The sequence below is a fragment of the Daucus carota genome, chromosome 3, assembly GCF_001625215.2.
Source record: "Daucus carota subsp. sativus chromosome 3, DH1 v3.0, whole genome shotgun sequence".
NCBI lineage: Eukaryota > Viridiplantae > Streptophyta > Magnoliopsida > Apiales > Apiaceae > Daucus > Daucus carota.
In genome coordinates, this window is record NC_030383.2 from 52,331,848 (window position 1) to 52,352,747 (window position 20,900).

General features: G+C 35.2%; 2 protein-coding genes across 2 annotated transcripts; one reads left to right on the forward strand and one right to left on the reverse strand.

Annotated features, from left to right (window-relative positions):
- The first annotated feature begins 553 nt into the window (after positions 1-553).
- LOC108212665 (GDSL esterase/lipase At5g41890) lies at positions 554-2,864 on the forward strand. The gene is made up of 5 exons (XM_017384386.2): positions 554-855; positions 951-1,096; positions 1,601-1,822; positions 1,928-2,174; positions 2,366-2,864. The coding sequence occupies exons 1-5, from the start codon at positions 597-599 to the stop codon at positions 2,578-2,580; spliced, it is 1,089 nt and encodes a 362-aa protein (XP_017239875.1). The 5' UTR covers positions 554-596; the 3' UTR covers positions 2,581-2,864.
- A 23-nt stretch (positions 2,865-2,887) lies between these two features.
- Positions 2,888-14,960, reverse strand: LOC108215150 (thiol-disulfide oxidoreductase LTO1). The gene is made up of 7 exons (XM_017387515.2): positions 14,745-14,960; positions 14,375-14,669; positions 13,475-13,731; positions 13,262-13,374; positions 4,160-4,307; positions 3,238-3,375; positions 2,888-3,096 (listed from the first exon to the last, which is right to left on the reverse strand). Exons 1-7 carry the CDS (start codon positions 14,853-14,855, stop codon positions 3,031-3,033), a joined length of 1,128 nt encoding a protein of 375 aa, XP_017243004.1. The 5' UTR covers positions 14,856-14,960; the 3' UTR covers positions 2,888-3,030.
- Positions 14,961-20,900: the final 5,940 nt, after the last annotated feature.

Below are 20,900 nucleotides of genomic sequence, written 5' to 3' on the forward strand. Positions count from 1 at the left end.
ACAATCAGTTGTCAGGGACCAAAACCCTTCTTTTTAACCGTTAAAGAATATATTGAAATACAATTGAAATACAATGAATATTACTTTCAACCCTCAACCCTCAATGTTTAATATCCTTTTAACCTCCACGAGTGTGAAATGTCATGATTTTTTCGATTTGAGAGTTAATCAAAACATATGGGATACTTGAAAAGTTGAATGCGTCGAGTCAAAACATTGAGACCATATCGATATATACCAAAACAAAACATTGAGGTTCAAGAAACATTCAGCCTATTATAATACATGTGATACTTTAGTTATAATGGGGTTTAGTGAATATTAGAAGACGTTAAAGTATTAGTAAATCTTGACAAGAAAAATTACCAAAGGCGACCATATATATACACTGAAAACTCCCTCTAGGTGGATTATTACTAGGCTAGTAACTCAAAAGCTTTGTCGATCTTTTCATTTATAGCGAGGCTTGTACAGTGACACTCGTTTGTCTACTGGCGTTACCTTCATGCTATTTTCTCGACACCGTTGGCTATAAATTACATCACTTCTAAACTCACTGCTACTGAAGCCTGGTGCATAATATAGCAAGTAAGAAGATGAAGAGGGGACTATGCACATCTGTTTTGCTAGTACTGACGCTAGTTCTGGTGGAGTACACGGTGGAGGGGTTGGCAGAAGAGAACCAGCAGCCACCCGCGGTTTATATATTTGGAGATTCGACTGTGGATGTTGGAACCAATAACCACCTTAAGGATTGTCGTACCAAGGCTGACAGTCCTTATTATGGCATTGATTTCGACTTCTCCAGACCTACGGGAAGGTTCACCAATGGTCATAATATTGCTGACTTAATTGGTACGTAGTGTGTGTCCCCGTGCTTCTTACTTGATCCGCCCATGTGTGTGTCTGTAGTTGTTAGTGCATGTAGTTATTGTTGTGTTGTATTGCAGTGAGGCATTTGGGATACAAGAGGAGTCCGCCACCTTTCCTCTCTTTGATTAATCGGATGTCAGGTTTCCAGTCCGCGATCCTTCGTGGAGTAAACTTTGCATCTGGAGGTTCTGGGATTTTCGACCAAACTGGAAACGTAACATATGTAATCAACGCTTCTTCTATCATCATCATCGTCATGTTTCTCTACCATTCTTGTAAAATCACTTGAAATATAGAAAAATGGCCCCATATCTCACAAAATCTAGAAGTAATGCCCAGAATAACGGCGTTAGAAAAACTGACCCCAAAGATAATCTAGGGTTTTCAATTTGGGAAGAAAACGCTTGATCGTGTAGCATTTCGTTGTTTTAACCCCAGTAAAACGCTACACGATGTAGATTCTCTTCTTTCAACCTTAACAGAATTAATGCTATATAAACTAGTGTTCTCTTATTTTAACCCTAAAAGAACGCTAAACGATGTAGCATTAATAAATGGTATTCAGGGCCATTTTTTCGGATCGTGATATTCAAGGCATTAATGATGGATATAGTGATCATGGGGGCCGAAACATATGCATACTTATAACTAGAAGCAAATACTAACTCTTGCTCATTGCTTTGACATGGGATGTTTCTTTACTAACAAATTGGTTGCGCGCTGACAGATACAAGTAGTAGCTCTAGGAAAGCAAATCCAGCAATTTGCGACGGTCTGTAGCAACATCACAAAGGTACTGGGTAAGGCTAAAGCTGATGAACTGCTTTCCAAGTCCATATTCATCATTAGCGCAGGAAGCAACGACATATTCGAGTACTCAGAAAACCGCACAGTCTTGCCAGCTATATTCATGGACAAGCTCATCGAAGCATATACGACACAGATAGAGGTAAACGTAGATAATTTCAAGTTTATATTCTAGACCGTGGTAAACATAGATAATTACAAGTTTATATTCTAGACCTTGGTTTTAAAGTCGTAAATGGGGTGGCAGGAATTGTATAATTTGGGGGCCAGAAAGTTTGCGGTGCTGAGCGTGGGAGCCATTGGGTGCGTGCCTAAGATACGTGCTTTGAATCATGGCAATTGTGTTGATCAAGTAAACCAACTTGCTCAGGCTTTCTACACTCTAGTTTCGTCTGTGTTGCAGCAATTCAGCTCTCAGTACACAGAATTCAATTACTCACTTGGAAATCTTTATGAGGTGACCATGACCACCATTCTGAACTATCTTGTAGAAGGTGAATAAAACAGTCTACCTAATTCTTTCCTTGACATATATGGGCCGCTTTGTCCAACTTCTTTTTCCGTATCCAAACATGTCATTTAGTCAAATACGAGATTTCAAATGAAATCCAAGTACCCAAGCAAGCCATTAGGAATTCATCTACGTCGAATTCTGTAGTAAGCTCTCTGATTTACTTATTTGTAGGTTATAAGGAGATCCGAACACCTTGCTGTGGAGATGCCAATACTACATGTCATTTTGGAGGTAATCTCTGCAACAATCGAAACCAATACTTGTTCTGGGATATGTTTCATCCCACACAGGTCGCCTCTGATACCGCGGCTAGAGTACTATTATTCAGCGAAGCTACAGAACTGGTGAATCCCAACAATATCAGTCGCTTGGCAGTCATCCCTTAGCTTACTACTTTCAGATTACATGAATAAGACCTACGGGACTGCTACTTCATACATTGTTCCTCTTCTATTTTGATACACATTACTACACTTTGTATTTGGAATCAGATCAAATAGTTTCTCTGAATTCCATCCCATAATAAATCTTGGAAGTGTTCAGGCCTTCGCCTGTTCCGACACAGCCAGATAGTATATATTGATACAATAATTACGTGTCTCCATCTAAAGGAGACAAATAATCCTATTTTGTCTCCCTTTATAAACACCATAGAGTTTTATAATACAAAGGAACGAATCTCTTGTACACATAGAATTGTAACAGTGATTTCATTTATTGTCTTAAGTAATATTCATTTATTAAACTCTCAAAGGTTGGACAAGTACGGTAAATGAAGAGGATCTTTAACTTTTTGATATATGTGAGCTGTACATACTTAAGAATAAATTACTAATCTAATTCGGTTGTTCAAATCCAGATATCCGAGCAAGCTCTGATAGCTCTAGTTCTCCACTCAAAACCTGCAAGAAAACCAACTCATAAGAGATATTTTTTTAAATAAAATGGTGAGAAGGTAGTCTTACCTTCCCTTTTCTCATTATATATATGGCATATTCTAACTGATGAACTGTGTAAACCTGTGATGTTAAAAGCTTCCTCACCTGACCATTAATTACCCAGGTTGGAAAACCTTCAATTCCAACATTTGCACATGCCTTGTCGATTTTAACTCCAGTTCTGTATCCATCTGGGAAGCATTCAGTGTAATTCAAAAGCTTTGCTGCCTCACTTCCAAACATCTATGCAGAAGCGCAAAGCAAGGAAATAATTAGTCATTCTGCATTTTCAAAGGTTCTGTAAAGAACTCCAAATGCTCCAATTTAGTTAAAAATATATTGTTTGCGGAGACAGAAGACGTGATTGTCAAGAGGATTTATACTAATTAAGCCATTATGAAGTCAATGAGACTTTCCGTATGTAAATTTCACTCACATAATTCACTGCCTACCAACACTTCCGCACAGAAAGCAATTTTAAGTAAACACAACAAAGACACCATTTATGACAGGAAGATATAGCTCATAAACTGAAGGTGTCTAAATCAAATGCCGACAACTGTATCAAAGATTAGAAATGCATAACTACAAAGGCCTTGTTTGTTTCAAAATTTCTGCAGTTGTTTGTGTTTGGTTCACCATTTCATTGTTAATATTGGTAAATAGAAACATTCAACTATAATATTATTATGTAACTCGGGATACCATGGGGTACATGGGTACTAGGTAACTAATTTTCTATGTTTTAGTGAAACTTCAAATACGGAGGAACCTCTATTTCCTCTTTACATTTTAGAACTTATAAGCAAAGCAGAGTACATAATTTAGGTTCCAAATGAAATTCTAATTACCTGGTTGGGTTATTCCAAAACATACAAGGACTAAGAATATTTGTTGCCATGTGACACTATATAACTCTTGTGAGCTTACTTGAGCTAGGTGTTAATTTCTCATGTAAGTATGACCATGTTCATCAACATAAAGAGAGTTTGAGTGGCTTTATGCAAGAATGGCAAATGAGTAGTACCTGCTTTTGTTCTACACAGTGGGAACACCAGAAAGCTCCATACATCTTAGCTCCTATTGACTGTAGATGCTTTGCAAGAGAGAGAGTGAAAGGACTTGACTGTGTAGTGATTTCAGTAGCGAAGAATGGCATATTAGTATCAGCCATGCTGTAAAATATAACCAAGAAATCAGTAAAATTTTCACTGCTATATACCGAGTCTGTACAAAAATGAAACCAGCCTTAAGGAAGTCAGATTGGACTGTGTACTGGAATATTATAACCAAGACAAACTATCATAAGTTTCATATCAGCACCAATTATTATTATACTCTAAGATTTTATATGTATTAACAGATTGAAGTCTAGAAAAAAGAGGGTTTCTGGCTTTTTGGCAAGTGAAATCTATTCATTAGATGACCAATGAATGGTTTTATCATCTATAAAACACCACATAATTTAGTAATATAACTCCGAAGCCCGATGGCTTGACTTGTGCACGATTATGTGGATCTAACTATTATCCTTCTATCACATCACTTGAAAGGGATGAACTGCAAATTAGTGACATGGTGCCCATGTATATGGAAAAAGAAATACGTTTATGTGGTTAAATAGGGAGGTGGAAATCTTTTCCAGGAGATTATGTGTAGGGGTGAGCAAAACCGGAACCCAAAAACCGAACTGAACCGTATAATTTCGGTCCGGTGCGGTTCCAATTTTTTCGAAATTTCGGTTTTTTCGGTTCTTCAGTCCGGACCGAATTAAATTTCGGTTCGGTCCGGTCCTTTCAAACAAAATTCGGTTCTGGACCGAATAGACCGAACTTTTTGTATTAATATATTAAATATTATATATGTTAATAGATACAGTATTTACCTGTTCCCTTCAGACTTCAGTTCACAGCCGCACATAAACCAAAACCCTAGATCCTGGTATCGCATCTCACATATTCCATATTCACAAATCAAGCATAGCTATTCTCTACTTCAATTCAAGAGTCGGAGAACACCGATTAATTTGGAGGAGTTGTTAATAACGGCCCACACACAGACTTGGTGGCTATGTATGTTCTGCTTGTGGAAGGAGTTTGAAATTGTTAATAACACGTGCTGCTGTAGTCTTATCACTGTGCATATGGTCAGGATATTTGCTGGTTTTTCATTTTTTCTTTAAAAATTTCGGTTCTCAAATAAAGAACCGAACCGAATTATTTCGGTTCGGTCCATTAAATAATTTTGGTCCGGTTCGGTCCGAAAAAATTTCCTAATTCGGTTTTCGGTTCATCGGTTCAGTTGGGTTCTGGACCGAACCGACCGAATGCTCAGCCTTAATTATGTGGCAGCAGGTTCTATGAAAGAAAAATTATATGGAATTTTTTTCAAGTGAAAGAACTATATCCAACTTTGGCAAACTTAAATATGTAAGTTATATTAAGAACTGTTATCTTACACAAATGGACCAAAATGTTACTATGTAACTTATGTGCTACTTTAGGAGTATGATTGGTGATATGTACACGTAGCCTTATTTACTCAGGATCTACAACAAATGATCGCCGACTCATTTGGCATCTTAAAATACTGTTCGCCTCGATTAAAGCTTGGCTGATAATAGGTCAATGTAGCTTTTTATTGATTCCTTCCAAGAGACGGATGACCATTCAAAGTACCATTCTATTGATTGACAAACCATTTATTGAATTGAAAAATAGACTTCAAGACCTTCGACTTGATATGTAGTAGGACTTTCCGATTCGTATAGACAAAGATTTGAATGACCAAATATTGTTAATAAAGCAGCAGGCATAAACCCACAAAGGCGCACCTAGGATGCGCTTCAGATGGGGAAAGCATGTAGATAAGCCCTTTATACAGCTTTTGGTCATAATCTATTACTTGGCAATTTCTGGAATTGTTAAGGTATATTATAATTGTAGACAACCCCCATTTGGTCATCCTACTAGGCTATATAACTATTAGAATATAATATGATCCTAATAAGTCCTCCTCTCAACAAAACCTTGACTTACCTCCTCCTAGCAACACCTTGAGGTTTTCGGAAAACTGGTCACTTAACATAATGGTTTTCCTGTTATGCTAAACATAGAAGCACTCACCAAGATCATATTATATTCTAAAAATAACGTCTCCTATTTCTTGTACTTCTCTTAATAACATAACGAAGCCACCTCTTCTTTTCTTTCAGACATAACGCACACTGCAACACATACAACAAATACCTACACAAATACCTATATATACATATGCGTGAACACTTTAAGACAATTACTAAACTCGTTGGTCGTCGTCGGAGACAACCACTCCACAACCACGCGCATCAAAATGATATCACGGTGCCACGCTGCAGAGACACGTGCCACTTAGGGAGTGATTCTTAGTCATTTTTTCAACTAGTTCTGTTTCTTGCGTAATCTTCGCCCGCTAACAGGTAATTCATGATCAATATGAAAATTTCGGAGTATTTTGGTTATCTCATATGTTATTAGCTTTCTGCGGAGTATTTTTATATTGATAGGATGCTAGATAAATAAGTTGTCATTGAAATTTAGAGCTGAAAATTGGTTATATTAGTCAAATATCTTTTTTTATGTAGCAGTGTGAGTATGACGATATCCATTAGTAGTGTGAGAAATATAACAGCCACAAAAGTATGCTGGCAATAGGAAATAAGATAACAGAGAAGAAATTGGAAGGGCTCAATATTTATCAAAAATGGAAAAAAATTGTGAAATTGGCTTTGTTGAGTAGGGAGAACGTTTGACCATTAGTAAATCTAAGATGTTTTATCCTGCATGAGTAGTAATTAATGGTCATTGCTCGCATTAAATATCAAAAGTTGAATTTCATGAATGGCCAAATTATTAACTTGTCACTCAGATCGTGTGAGAACTGAACACAAGCCATTTTCGCTCATAAAATATACACAGAAGATATAAAAACACCAAAATGGCAAAATAGTAACTGAACATGAAAAAAGATAAAATAGGAAAGACGCAAAATAAGGGAAAGGGGTTAATGGGATAGGGTTGTGAAAAGGGGATCTTAATGAGAAAATTGTATTGTTATTTGTTGGGAAAGATCTGTCATCTCGAAAGGCAGGAATCCTATCTTCATATTTCGCAATTAATTCCAGTTGTTTAATACAATTAAGCTTCAATTTAGTGCATCTTATTATTAATTAACTTAGTTAATTACTCAGTCATGGTACCAGAGCTTCTCGATCCTAACACCGCCTACAATTAATCAATAGAAAAATTGGACGCCACGGTTTGGAATATGGAGTAACAAGTGGCCGCCCAAGTAGTTGAAAAAGCTATGGGTGCCAATGTCATAAAACACGCCCCGACAGATGAGTTGTTGCAAGGACAAGTCGAGACCGAAATACAGGGGATGGAGATGTTGGCTAATCGAGTTGCAGGGCATATAAATTCGACTTAGGAGCACATGGAGTCACTCATATACTCCATGAAAAACGATCAGGATCAATTTTAAGGGAAAATTCGCACCTTACTTTCATCTCTTTCAAACCTGCAGATGTCGAGCCCGATATGTGAAGGGGGATTGTTAGGAGTTGTCCAACATCAGTTATGGGAGGGGCCGTCTGTTAAAATACAAGGATCCATATAACTCCATTAGCATGAAGCCTTTTTGGAGGTGCCCAAAAACAAATCCGTGTGGGCTCGCCCAAAAACGGACAATATCATCCAATTGTTTAGTTATGGCTGGCTTGGTAGGCCCAACACCAATATGATAGAATCCAATAGTAGTGAGAAAAATACAGTGGTTACAGAAACATGCTGGTAATTGGTAATCGGATAACATAAAGGACAATAGAAGGGCTCATTATTAAAAAAACGTGGGGTGTGAAACTGGCTTGTTAAGTAGGGATTAGGGAGACCATTTGACCACTAGAGAAGTTTTATTCTATATAAACATTGGTCAATGCTCGCATTTTGTATCAAATGTTGAATTTCATAAATGGGAAAATTATAACTTGGTCACTTTCATCAAGTGATGGTCAGATACTAAATGCTTATACTTATATTCGCTTATAAAATATACACGAAAGGAACATAAGCAACAAAAGGGAAAAATAGTAACTAACACGAGAACAGGAAGCACAAAAAGGAAGAGGAGGGGTTGAAGGGCTAGGGTTGTAAGAGGGAGATCTTATTAAGAGAATTGTATTGTAATTGTTTATTGATTAGGAGAGATCTACCTTCTCGAAAGGCACCAACCCTATCTTCATTTTTCACAATTAATTTCAGTTGTTTAATACAAGTACCCATAAATTGAGTGCATCTTATATTAATCAGTTGATCAATTACTCAGTTCATGTCACATGGCTTATCTTGAGATTTGTGTTCTAGACATAACAATATCTTGAGATTTGTGTTTTAGTCTGCTAGACATAACAATATGGCTTGTAACAAATTATCTTGAGATGTGTATTCTAGACATAACAATATGGCTTGTGATTTTTATGTATCGCTGTTTTTTTTTTCAAATTAAATGGAATGATTATTTGCTTCTTCGAAACATTGTACGAGCAATACAAGTTGTTACACTCTATTTCTATTTCTTCTTCTGTTCACATGTTCACAAGATGCAGAGTGTCATGGCATTTTTTAAATTACTAGACGCACAATTTAAAAGCAGATGCTCACCCCTGCTTAGCAATACTGAATTTATTCCATCACTGACCGACACATTTGCTTCAATATTACGAGTTCTCTACAAGGCTCAAACAATTTAAGAAAGGTGTTGATCCCGACAAGTATACATTAAAATATGCACTTTTAATAGACCATTGTCTCATTACGGTGGTCGTGGAAGATTTCCACCCTTGCCCATGGGCGTGGACGTAGACATGGGCGTGGGCGACAACTTTTGTCAATAGCCATAATGGTAGGAGGGACGTCAAACTACAATCTTTGGCCATGTTATCATTGCAGAGAGTATGGTCATGTTTAGCTTTCCTATGGCATATATCAGCTATTTCGAGAGTGGCTAGCTGCGCAAAGTCTAGTCCACAATAGTCATTGAAATCTTCGAATACCATGATCAAACTTTTTTCAATGTACGCAATTTTTTTTCAATTTTTTTATTTCTCTACCGCCATCTCCTCCCAAAGCAAGTTTTGTTCAAACAAGTAATGTTAATGCATATCCGGGCACTTCTTCAATTTAGGTCATTGACTTGGGTGCATCAGATCATATGACAAGTATATATTAGATTTGTCTAATTTTCAGCCACTAGAGAATCTACTCTTTCACCGTCATGGCCATTGCCATCAACACTATTTATGCCTGATTCAATCTAATGATAAATAAGGTGACCAGAGAGGTCGTGTTTTTAAAGGTTTATATATATTTTATGAGTGGTTCCAGATCTATAACATGTTTGTGAGTTATTTCACCTATTTAGGTTCATTGTCGTTTAAGCCATCCTTCACCTTCACTTTACAGTTTGAAGAAATCGATGCCTTCATTCAATCATTTAGGTTTGAAGGAATCGAGGCCTTCCTCTTATTTAGGTCTAGATTGCGAGTCATGTCAGTTAAAGAAACACCATTATATGTCTTACCTATCCTCGTCTCAGTAAACGGTTTTCACATCTTTTCCATTTTAGTCCATACTAGTATTAATTTTTAGAGACTTGCCCAATTGAGTCTGAACTTGGTTTTTCATTATTTTTAAATTTTATGGATCATTGTTCTCATATTACTTGGTTAAATTTAATGAATTTAAATTCTGAATTATATTCCATTTTTGTTAGTTTCGTCACTGAACGCATGCACAATTTGGTATAACTTTTACACTCTTTAGTGATAGAGCTAAAAAATATTTTTCAAATTAACTCTAGCTTTGTGCGACATCACAGTATTACTCATATGTTGTCTCCCGTTGATATATGCCAACAAAATGATATAGTTGAGTGTGTAAATTGACACCTTCAGACGTAACAGTTCCTTATTATTCGAGATGCATGTTCCACACGTTTTTTTATGTTCTGTTGTCCTTGATATTTTGAACTGTGTTATCCTTGCAACTTGCTATACTTGCAATGCCGACTCCAACTCATGTACTTGTTGACTCTATTATATATTCAGTTTTATATCCATCTTGTGTGTTATTTCACGTGTCATTTTGTATATTTAGATGAGTTAATTTTGTTTGTGATTATCGTCCCAGTCAATCTAAACAGGACCTTAAAGGCCAATCCATTTTTTTTCTATGGAGCTTAATAGATATTTGAATCTTTATAGATATTTGATAAGCTTAGATGTCACCTCTTATGAAAGTACTTTACATGTATCTGATCCAAGCTTGTCAACATATATCATAACTTACATAATGGAAACTGGTATAGTTCTGCCATCTCAGTCTTCCCTTGGAATTTATCACGTCTATATCCAATGTTCCTCTGGAAACGTTGTCCCTCCTTCCACTTCATTGGCAGATCCAACTCCTCACACTTCATCTTAACATCGCACAATGTTAAGGTACCCCCTATTGTACACAACACCTGTATTTCAGCCTTCTTTCGTCTCTTATATGATATTATGGAGTTTACCCTCTTATATGAAAATTAGAGAAGCTTAACCATTCCTAATTAGACAAAGGCTCTGCTTGAGGAACTTGAAAGCCGTTTTACCCCAACTAATGCTCCTATTATTGGGTGAAAATGAGTTTCCAAGTGACTGATGTCTCATAGGACAGGCTTAAATCCCCTCTTATCCATAAAGGATATGGAGTTGACTACTTTTATATATTTTCTCCCATGACTAAAGGTCTTCAATCTATAAATCGATTTCATCTCATTGCCCTTACATCATCTACATGTTAAAAATTCATTTTTATGTGAAGTTCACCTGACGAGTATATATACAGAGCAACCACAAGGGTTTGTTGCTTAAGGAAGTATGGTCAGGTTTGTATGGCCCAAAACAATCACCTAGAGAATAGTTTGGAAATTATTATGTGCACAAACAGAATTTGAAATGAAGAGCCTGAAAAACTTTCACAAGATGACAAACATTGAATTCAAACTCTCAAGTTATTTCTGATGAATAATTAGAGACTAAAGATCAAGTTTGTAACGACATCCATGTGGTGGTGTGGCAGGACATAGTACAAGGCTTCCTCTTGATCTTGCATAACTGTTCTAAGGAGGTTGTCACGGATAGCTTATGGATGCCGGCATGCCGCAAATGGGTCACCGACACCTTATGGACACCAAAACTCCTTTTCTTTTAAAATTATATATTGAGATTAATATTTAATGAATTCATGTTGTAAAATTCAAAAAAGGAAATATTCTCTAATTTCAAAATACGTTTCCAAATAACAAAATTGCGACATTCACTTCACAATTGCAACAAAATCACTAATTTTAGCTTAAAATGGAGCTTTTTTACTTTATTGTTTATACAAAATTGTTTATAAAATGATGTGATTTTTATTATGTCTTCTGCAGATACTAATTTGTAGTATCCTACTACTTCTATAAGTAATGATACTTAATGTGTGTTAATGTTAGTTAGTATCTACTGTTCCAAGGAATATATAATATAGAATAAAGATTTATAACTACTATATTACATATAATCACTTCGGGGGCCATACAATTGCCACGACGGATGACACCGTAACTATCCTTGCTAAAGATTCGAGAAAGTTACAGTATATTTTTGGTATTAAAGTGGCTCGTTCTGAAAAAGGTATTTCTTTGTCACAGCAAAAGAGCGTCTAGATATTATATATTTTTTTGGAGGTTATCTAGTTTCATTGGAAAACAAGAAACAACTTGATCTAGAGTAGAGTCCGAGCATAAATCCGTGGAAAACAAGTGTCCTCAGCTTGAATTGTACACACATTTATTATTAATAGAGTTGCGATTTCAGTACTTAGTCCTGATAACCTTCGTGTGAAAATAAAGCTACACAAGAAAAAGCTGATGTGCGGACTATTGAACAAGTTGGAAATTTGCTCACCAAGCTTCCAAGTCCATCATGATTGACATATATACTCATGCTTGGAAGGGAGTGTTAAACTATATATGTTTTACAGCTTTACTGTGATATCAGGGATTTTCTGATATTTAGAGTTTCCTTATTTGTCATTATATAAGGCTTTACAAGGATTTCCTATTTCTTGAATTTTAGTATAAGCTTTGATAATATAAACTCTGGCATCTGACAACAGGATCCCAGTTACAACTATTGTTCTTCTCTCTAATTTACCTTTCTCTTCTGTTTCATGTATCTTTTAGTCTGTTTCTTGTATCTTTTAGTATGTATTAATGTAGGTAGTTTATCGGAATGATAACCTAACTCTTGGTAACTCTATAATCATATATTAATTTTTGAGGATTAGTCAATGAGGCTTGATCACCCTTATTTGAGTAACTAGATCATTCAATTGCACGTTGCTCATCCATGATTGAAAATTATTAAAGTTGAGATCAATATGATGGCTTAATAGCTTTGACAAAGCGATTGTGCAATAGGTGCCTAATTGAGATAATATGATTAGTAATGTTTATCATCATAGATGATAGTTAGGGATATGTGCTATTTGATGCATGATCCCATTATGAGGTTGAGGATCCATGACTAGATTCAATTAATGTTTACGTATTAGTTTTCTAGTTGCATGAATTTCGATGATGTTTTAACCTTCTATATAATTTCAAAATTTTAAATAACTTGATGTAGTTAAGACTTAAGAGGACAACAAAGGCTAACATGCTCATTTATGATCAATAATTATTAAATTTGTGATTAATTTGATGGCTTAATAGCCTTGACAAAGCAATTGTGCAATAGGTGCCTAATTGAGATAATATGATAAGTAGTAATGTTTACTCATCATAGATGGTTAGTTAGGGATACGTGCTATTTGATGCATGATCCCATTATGAGGTTGAGGATTCATGACTAGATTCAATTAATGGTTACGTATTAGTTTTCTAGTTGCATGAATTTCGATGATGTTTTAAGCTAACTATATAATTTCAACATTTTAAATAACTTGATGTAGTTAAGACTTGAGAGACAGCAAAGGCTAAAAATCTTTGTCCCAGCGTTCCGGATTACCTTGTGGAGACTGGAGATGAGATACTATATGAGGTGCTCAAAGCAGTAACAACTATGGCAGCTAAAACTAGCTGCAGCCCAACATAATTTTGCACTTCTCGCAATCCTGAAGCCTGCACAAAAAATTAAAAAAAAAAATATGATCTTTTTCCTTTTTGAATACTGGTCCACCATATAAATAAGAAAGATTATTTTCCGCAAGGGTATAAGGACCTTTAACGTGGTGAAGAGCAAGCCAAATGACAATAGAGCTGAGAACAAACAGTATGCACATGAATCTCCTGGAAACGATGTGCTCAACACGTACAAGAAGTATGTACTAGCAGTTGCCATGGACGTAGTTGTGGCCAGTAATATCAAACGACCATTTGTTTCATTAACTCTGAATGGCAACTCCTTACCAGCTAACTGCAAAGCAAGGTTTGTTACTAACCCATATGCAATCATTCCAATCAAAGGAAGAGGTACACCTGACAAAGACAAGGATTGTCAATATTTATTCTTCAGTCACTTGTGGCTTCATATATCTTTTCTGAAGAAGATATGATAGAAACATATTGACTAGCTCAGTTGAAATTAGTGATATATGCTAGATCGTTTTTTATAAACCAGGCACAACTCATCATTACTACATTTTGTAAAGTTATTTGTAGTTACATACATGATTTTGCTTACCAAGAAGCAAAAACAGATGCTAGAAATATAATGACCAGTATATGAGCTGAAGGCCTTAATGGAAAGATAATAGCCACTCATCTATAGTTTGGAAGTAAAGCCCTCATCTTAGACTACAATATAAGCTTAGAGCAGCATCAAAAGATACTCATATGAGCATAAACATCGGATAGTTCTTACACATGCTAAATTGCCAAGACATGAATATTCCATTTATTTTTAAATTGTAACATCACCGTGTAAAAAATTTAGAAGTATGTAGAAGTAACATTTGACCTTGTATAAAATTATAACAAGCTGCAAATATAACGTTCAGCCTATAAGATTCGAACCCTTAACATCCTTTAAGAGGGGAGAGGGATGTATCATTGGTTAAGATGCGGAATTGCAGACGCATCAAAGTACAAATCTTGTAAAAAGTATCGACAGCATATATACCGAAAAGGAGTGAGTATTGACTGTTGAGGATGCTGGAACAGGAAGTAGAGGAAGAACCAAGAGGACAAAACACATCAGAATTAGTCAACTTGAGATAAGTCAAATAGGTGGTCTCTAGAAATCCCAGGGCACCAAGCCCAGCACACCAAGTGTATGCTGAAATGCTTCCAAGAGAATCAGATTCAGACAAAGACTTGTTCTGCTCTTCCTCGGTTTCCTCCAAGATTGCATCCTTTTCGGGTATGTTCGCTAAGCACTTGACATGAAGCAGCGCCACTTGGGGTCTCCAAACGCTCTGAATCAAGACGTACAAGTCCATTAGCAGCTAACATTAGAGACAAAGATGTAAATGGGTGTGTGTGTGGTGTACCTTGTGGTTGGGGAAGGAGGAAATGGAAAGGAAGCGAGGAAGATGATAAGTGGTGGCGTTGTTGTTCAACAGCAGAGCAGCAGGAGATGAAGTGAAGCTCAGAGTAGCCATTGACAAACTCCACTGTCCTTGCTTTCTATTTTTTAACTCAAACCCGTTTACCACTGTTATCCTTTGTCTCCTGAGAAAAATTCAATCAAAGGGAACCCAAATACTCGATTACAGTATTTTTTATTTTTAAGATAATATTATTTGGGTTAAATTTCCAAGTGCTCGTTGAACTGAAAGGCTCAAACTTAACGGGGTATCACTTAAATCACTAAGGGGTCGTTTGGTTCGTGGAGCGGTATCGGGTTGGAATTAAGTATGGGTTTGAGGTGGTATGGGATTAAGGTATCATTCTTGAAATCTTGTGTTTGGTTGAGTGTTGGAATGAATCTATTTAATTTAAAATATTATCATGTTATTGATTAAATTAAATTACTTTATTAAATAAAAAATTTATAAATATTTTTGTTATTATTAAGAACATTTATTTGTACATATAAATATTTTTTAATTAATATTAATATTTTTTCGAAATATAAGAAAAGAATATTAATACTGATACCCATACCAGCATCTCATACCCACCCCTCCATTTGGGTTTCAAAAAGTCATGATATGGGGGTTTGAGGTATGGGATTAAAAAAAGGCTAAAATACGTTTTTACCATTGAGATTCGTCCTTGTGGACACACCAACCATTAAGCTTTCAAAAAATACAGTTCAACCATGAAAGTTTGCTATTATGTACACTTTGGCCAATAAAAATTTGTAAAGAAGAAAACCGGGTGTGTGTGCAGCACACTTGCGGTCGAGGCCGTGGGCGGTAGCTGGGGGAGTACGTAATTGGATTGCATAAGTAAACATCTGTTCACTATCGCAACGTGTTTTACCGGCCATAATTCCAATATATTTATTTGTTTTTTTTTCAAACTAATATATTTATTTATATTATTTAATTGTTCAGACTAATCACAACATATTATTTAAAAACTATTTTAGTAAATTAATATTATTATTTATTTTCATATATTTCGACTACTACTCCCACTAATCATTCCAACTAGTTTCCGAATATATTTGGTATCACTCATTTGTTCCGACTAATCCGAACATATTTTTTAAAGATTATTTTAATAAATTAAATATTATTATTCATTTTAATATATTTCGATTACTACCCCCACTAATCATTCCGACTAATTCCCAAATATATTTGGTATCATTTATTTGTTCCGACAAATCACAACATATTTTTTAAAGGCTATTTTAATAGATTAAATATTATTATTTATTTTAATTTATATCGATTACTATCCCCACTAATCATTCCGACTAATTCTTGATTTTGTTTGGTATCATTTATTTGTTCCGACAAATCACAACATATTTTTTAAAGACTATTTTAATAGATAAAAAATTATTATTTATTTTCAAAAGTAGATTTTAATTTTATCGACTAAAGGCGCAGTAGTATTTGGGGAGCAGCAAGGAAGTTTCAAAATAAAGTTGTATACTGTATCTTTCTATTTTTTTTTTTTTGACAATGGGGGCTGCCTTACAAATTAAAAATTAGTATCTTTCTAATTTTTTTTTTTTTACAATGCAAGCTGCCTTACAAATTACAAATTAGTATGTGTTATAATTCTAACGGTGAGTCAGAGTCGAACCCGGAAAACCCGGAAACCGCTCCCTCCAGTGAGCAAGTAAATCAGTTATTAGCCATTGAATTTCATAAAAAACTTACATGCATATTTGATATTTCCAATAAGCAACGCGAAGAGAAGTAATCCCAGAACTGCAATGATAACAGCAAAACATATTTCCCCGGCATACGTGGTTGTACCAAGAGTCCAAGACCTTGCCCCAGAAAACTGCACAAGTTAAAAAAATTGTGAGCAGTTATGGTGGAAGCATTATTTCAATTTTTGTCATGTATCTGTACATGATTCTTCAACTTCTCTGTTAACAAAAAGTAGTCTACAGACATGCGTACTGTTTTGTCTTAGTGAACAATAGCCTCATCTACTTACATTTGCAGTGAACCGCAGTTGTAATACACTCACTCCGGGTTTTTTGCTTTCTGCTCGGTTATGGCCGTCATGTACAATTTTACGTAATTGCATGGTCGAACCGTATATTTTGAAAGCTTGATGGTTGGTGTGTCCACCATGACAAATCTCAATGGTAAAAATGTATTTTAGCCTTAAAAAAATTCAACCAAACACTAGGTATGGGTTTGGCTGATTTCATACCCATACCTGATTCCCCATACCACCCAACCAAACGATTAAAGTCAAAGTAAATATCAAACAGGAACTTCATATATGTGCTCGAGAACTAAAAATTATATTTATGGAGTTCTATGCATATATATGTGCTCGAGAACTAAATTTATATCTATGGAGTTCTATGCATTTTTCTTGAATGCTACCACAATCAAAATGAAAAGTTATGAATTTTAGCATTTTTGATAACATAGTGAGATTTTTAAAACTTGATCTACTAATTGTTTTCATTTAAATAAAAAAAATAACTAAGAAAATTAAAATTAAATAGTAGATAAAATTTAAAAAATATCATTGTATTATCAAAAATACTAGAATTCATAGTTTTTCATTTGGTTGTAATAGCATTCAAAAAAAATGTATAGAAATCCGTAAATATAATTTTTAATTCTCGAGCACATATTTCATATTTGAGGTATATATTTGATATTTAATTTGACTTTAGTGATTCAAGTGATACACTGTTAAGTTTGATGACTAGTTTGATACCAGCCCTTCAATTCAGTGAGCACTTTAAGATTTAACCCAATATTATTTATTTTAGTAATACTACATATATTTATTTTTATAATACTACATATCAGTAATTATTGTTATTTTATCTATGGAAGTATAATTTGACTTTAAGCAGAAGCAGGGTACATGAGATGCGGGGGTTGTTTTGAGGAGGGTTTCATTTCAGAACATCTCCCGCAGTGTCCTAAATAGATTTTTTAAAAATATGATGAACAATTCAAATTCTAAAAAATAAAGACTTTATACTGATTGACAACTCTAACAATGAACTTGTTAGTCCTCGAATATATTGCAGAGGAGGGTTGAATGCAATACTGATAAATTTAAATCTTAATTCAACAACAAATTAAAGATTTAATTATATCAGTAAAGTGATATGCAAACTAAGTTATGAACACTTGTAGTTTAACTTCACAAAATAAATGGTCTATTTATTTCGCTGTTTTGCTACAACCTCGAAGAATTAATCTTGAACTTCGTTTCTCAAGGAATACACTTGTGTTTCACTCCCTTGATGTTCACTTTGTTTGATCTCTCTGTTTTTGCACTTCCACTCCTCAAGCTTGGTTCCTATCATTATATCAAAGTTTAACCTTGCTTGGGCACCACGGGTTCTGTAGATCTATAAAGTAGTGTTTTGCTTTTGCGGCTACTTTACAGAACACAGCCCATGTGACATTCCTCAAATGTATTTCTACAGTTGTTACATTGTATGAAAGACAACTTCGGAACATTCTATTTTGAGTAATTCAGAGGTGAACAAAAGTGACTTTATCTCTTTTCTAGATAGCTATCCACGAATTTCTTGATTTTGCGATGATTCTCAACAAAATTTAAGGGCCAACTTTTTAGTCACAAAGAAGGAAAGTAATTTGTTATGTAAAATATTGACATCTCGACATTCCGGAAAATCAACAGCCTGTTTGGAAATTAGCGGATTGAATTAGATATTTTGACTAACTGATTTAAAAAGATGTTTTGACTAGCGGATTACATTAGCGATTTCTTGTAAAACTGTTCGGTAAATAGCTGTTTGAATAGCTTTTTATGACACATACAAAAACCTCTAACCTAAAAAGGAAAATTAGTTTTTTAGCCCACATCTCTGTTCCGATCCGCTAACTATTAAACACTAAAAATTAATGAATTGAAACGGTCAGACCTTTGAAACATCCCAAACCTCTCATTTTATCCCAAACCGCTAACTTCTAAACACGGTCAATGTATCTATCTATATTATTTAAGTTTCCGCTATATGCCACGACTGCTTTTTATTGTGACAGAACGGTGTTAGATGAGGAAATATGAAAGCTTCCACCAAAAATGACAAAGAATTGGGTTAAATCTGAATCAAAACGACCAAGTTGTAAATCTGCAGAACCCAAGTAGACTCAGCAAGGTTCATTAGCATGTTTTTTCAATTTTTTTTAATTTTTTTTTAACGGATTCCATTAAAGTCAACTGATACTTAACGGCGCAGTGACTTAAATGCAAATTTTTATTAGTTCAGTGAGTTGACTGCAAGTTAAATCTAGTTCTGTGATCCATTTACAAGCTTTTTGAGTTCAATGGCCTAATTACAAATTGGTCATGAGTTTAGTAATCTTTTTGCCTATTTAACCCCATTACATACTTATTAACCTGTTGATGATATTATCTCATAGGTCTTTTTGCTCAATTTGCCAATCCCATGCTCTCTCGGTATTTATTGAACCAAACCCCGAACTCGAACCAGAAAGCCCAAGAGCCCAGGCCCAAGAATGAAGCTAGGCGGAAGTTTCACTATAAATACAGAAAGGCTAGCTCTAAAGGGTTGGCAAATTGAGCTATGTTTCTGTTCCACTTCTGGGCTTGGTTCTGGACTTGGCCCAACAGAACCATGACCGCATCACACACTCTCCGTAAGGACCGTAACCAGATGCAATTTACCAATCGCTTCCATAAGAAACAGATCAGGTGTCCACAGTGTTGTAGTAGCTAGTAGCCAGCTGTTGATCTCTCCATTATCTTTTAGAAACATCTTCCCCGTTCATGTCGAATTTAATTTTTGCTGAAAATATTCTGTCGAAATTAGCCGTTTTTCTAGTAGTGTTCTCAAGCGAAGCGCTCGTGCTTGTGCTGTACTATTATCATCTGCTCCTATATATCAAATATTCATAACCATGATACATCAAAGTAAAACAATTTAACCAAAATATTAATCTTATGTGTTTTAATTTTTAAGAGGATGACCAATTTTTCTAGTCAGGGGAAAAAAGATGAGAATCTTTGTCTCAAGCTGATTTGCAGCATGCATGCATGCAGCATGCAAATGTAATGTGCAAGTATGTCCAGAGTCATGTTCTGAAAGCTAATATATGATATATCACAACTGATTATAAGCTCTTGTCTGTCCCCTTATATGGCCTTGTGTTTTTAGCTGGCATTCCATGTGCTTGCTTGTGTTTACAAACAACCATGTACTCTGCAAATGCATAGCATTACCTAGTTACCAACATCAATTTCTCACAAACTACATTCATAAACTTCCAACTACTATACTATTACATTAATATAATCTACAAACATGGCAAATTTTGATCCATTTCCTTCCATCTCCCCTCAAAACTAACACTAATCAATAAGGAAAATTCTGCGATGATATTTATAAACAACGAGTCATGCATAACTAACCATCGTGTCGATGGTTAATCTATGCTCGACTCGTTGACATATCATCAATGATTCAGTACTGTTTTGGGATCAAACCTCAGATAAAATAATTAAAAAGAAAAATAATAAATCTCGAAAAAATAATAAAGTCGAAAAGATGTGTCCATTTTTTCCTCCCTAGCCAATTCCTCCTTACCTTGTTACCACTTTGAGCAGGAGCAACATTCATACCAGCAGATTCCATGTCTTTTTTCTTCCCTTGATTTGCATTCTTCTCAACTTTCTTCACTACTTTTCTTGAAATTTGCTTGAGGTCAACATCCTCATCATCTTCCTTAACTTGTTTCTGATACATATTGTGCATATTTGCAGCCATTGCAGAAGAAGCATCAGAAACCATTGAGTCATCACTTTCAACATCACCACCACCTTTATATTCATCTTCAACATAATCATTCTCTACTTGATCCCCATCATCATTATCCTCATTAACAGGGGATCCAATATACATAGTCCAGCCTGATTCACTGCTGTGACATTCTTCTTGAGACCCTCCAAAGATTTGGGAATTAGAAGTATCCATTACATAGATTAAACAAGGAAGGAGAAAAAACAAAGAGAGACAGAAGAACAGAGTTGTATATGCAAAGAACAGA

Bases quoted from the DNA above. Each gene is read 5' to 3' on its own strand.
- LOC108212665 (XM_017384386.2), top strand. From the start codon at position 597: ATGAAGAGGGGACTATGCACATCTGTTTTGCTAGTACTGACGCTAGTT. The intron at 856-950 runs GTACGTAGTGTG...GTTGTATTGCAG, and splicing joins TAATATTGCTGACTTAATTG to TGAGGCATTTGGGATACAAG. The intron at 1,097-1,600 runs GTAATCAACGCT...GCGCGCTGACAG, and splicing joins AAACTGGAAACGTAACATAT to ATACAAGTAGTAGCTCTAGG.
- LOC108215150 (XM_017387515.2), bottom strand. From the start codon at position 14,855: ATGGCTACTCTGAGCTTCACTTCATCTCCTGCTGCTCTGCTGTTGAAC. The intron at 13,732-14,374 runs GTATATATGCTG...TGTCTTTGTCAG, and splicing joins TCAATACTCACTCCTTTTCG to GTGTACCTCTTCCTTTGATT. The intron at 13,375-13,474 runs GTCCTTATACCC...TTTTTTGTGCAG, and splicing joins TGCTCTTCACCACGTTAAAG to GCTTCAGGATTGCGAGAAGT.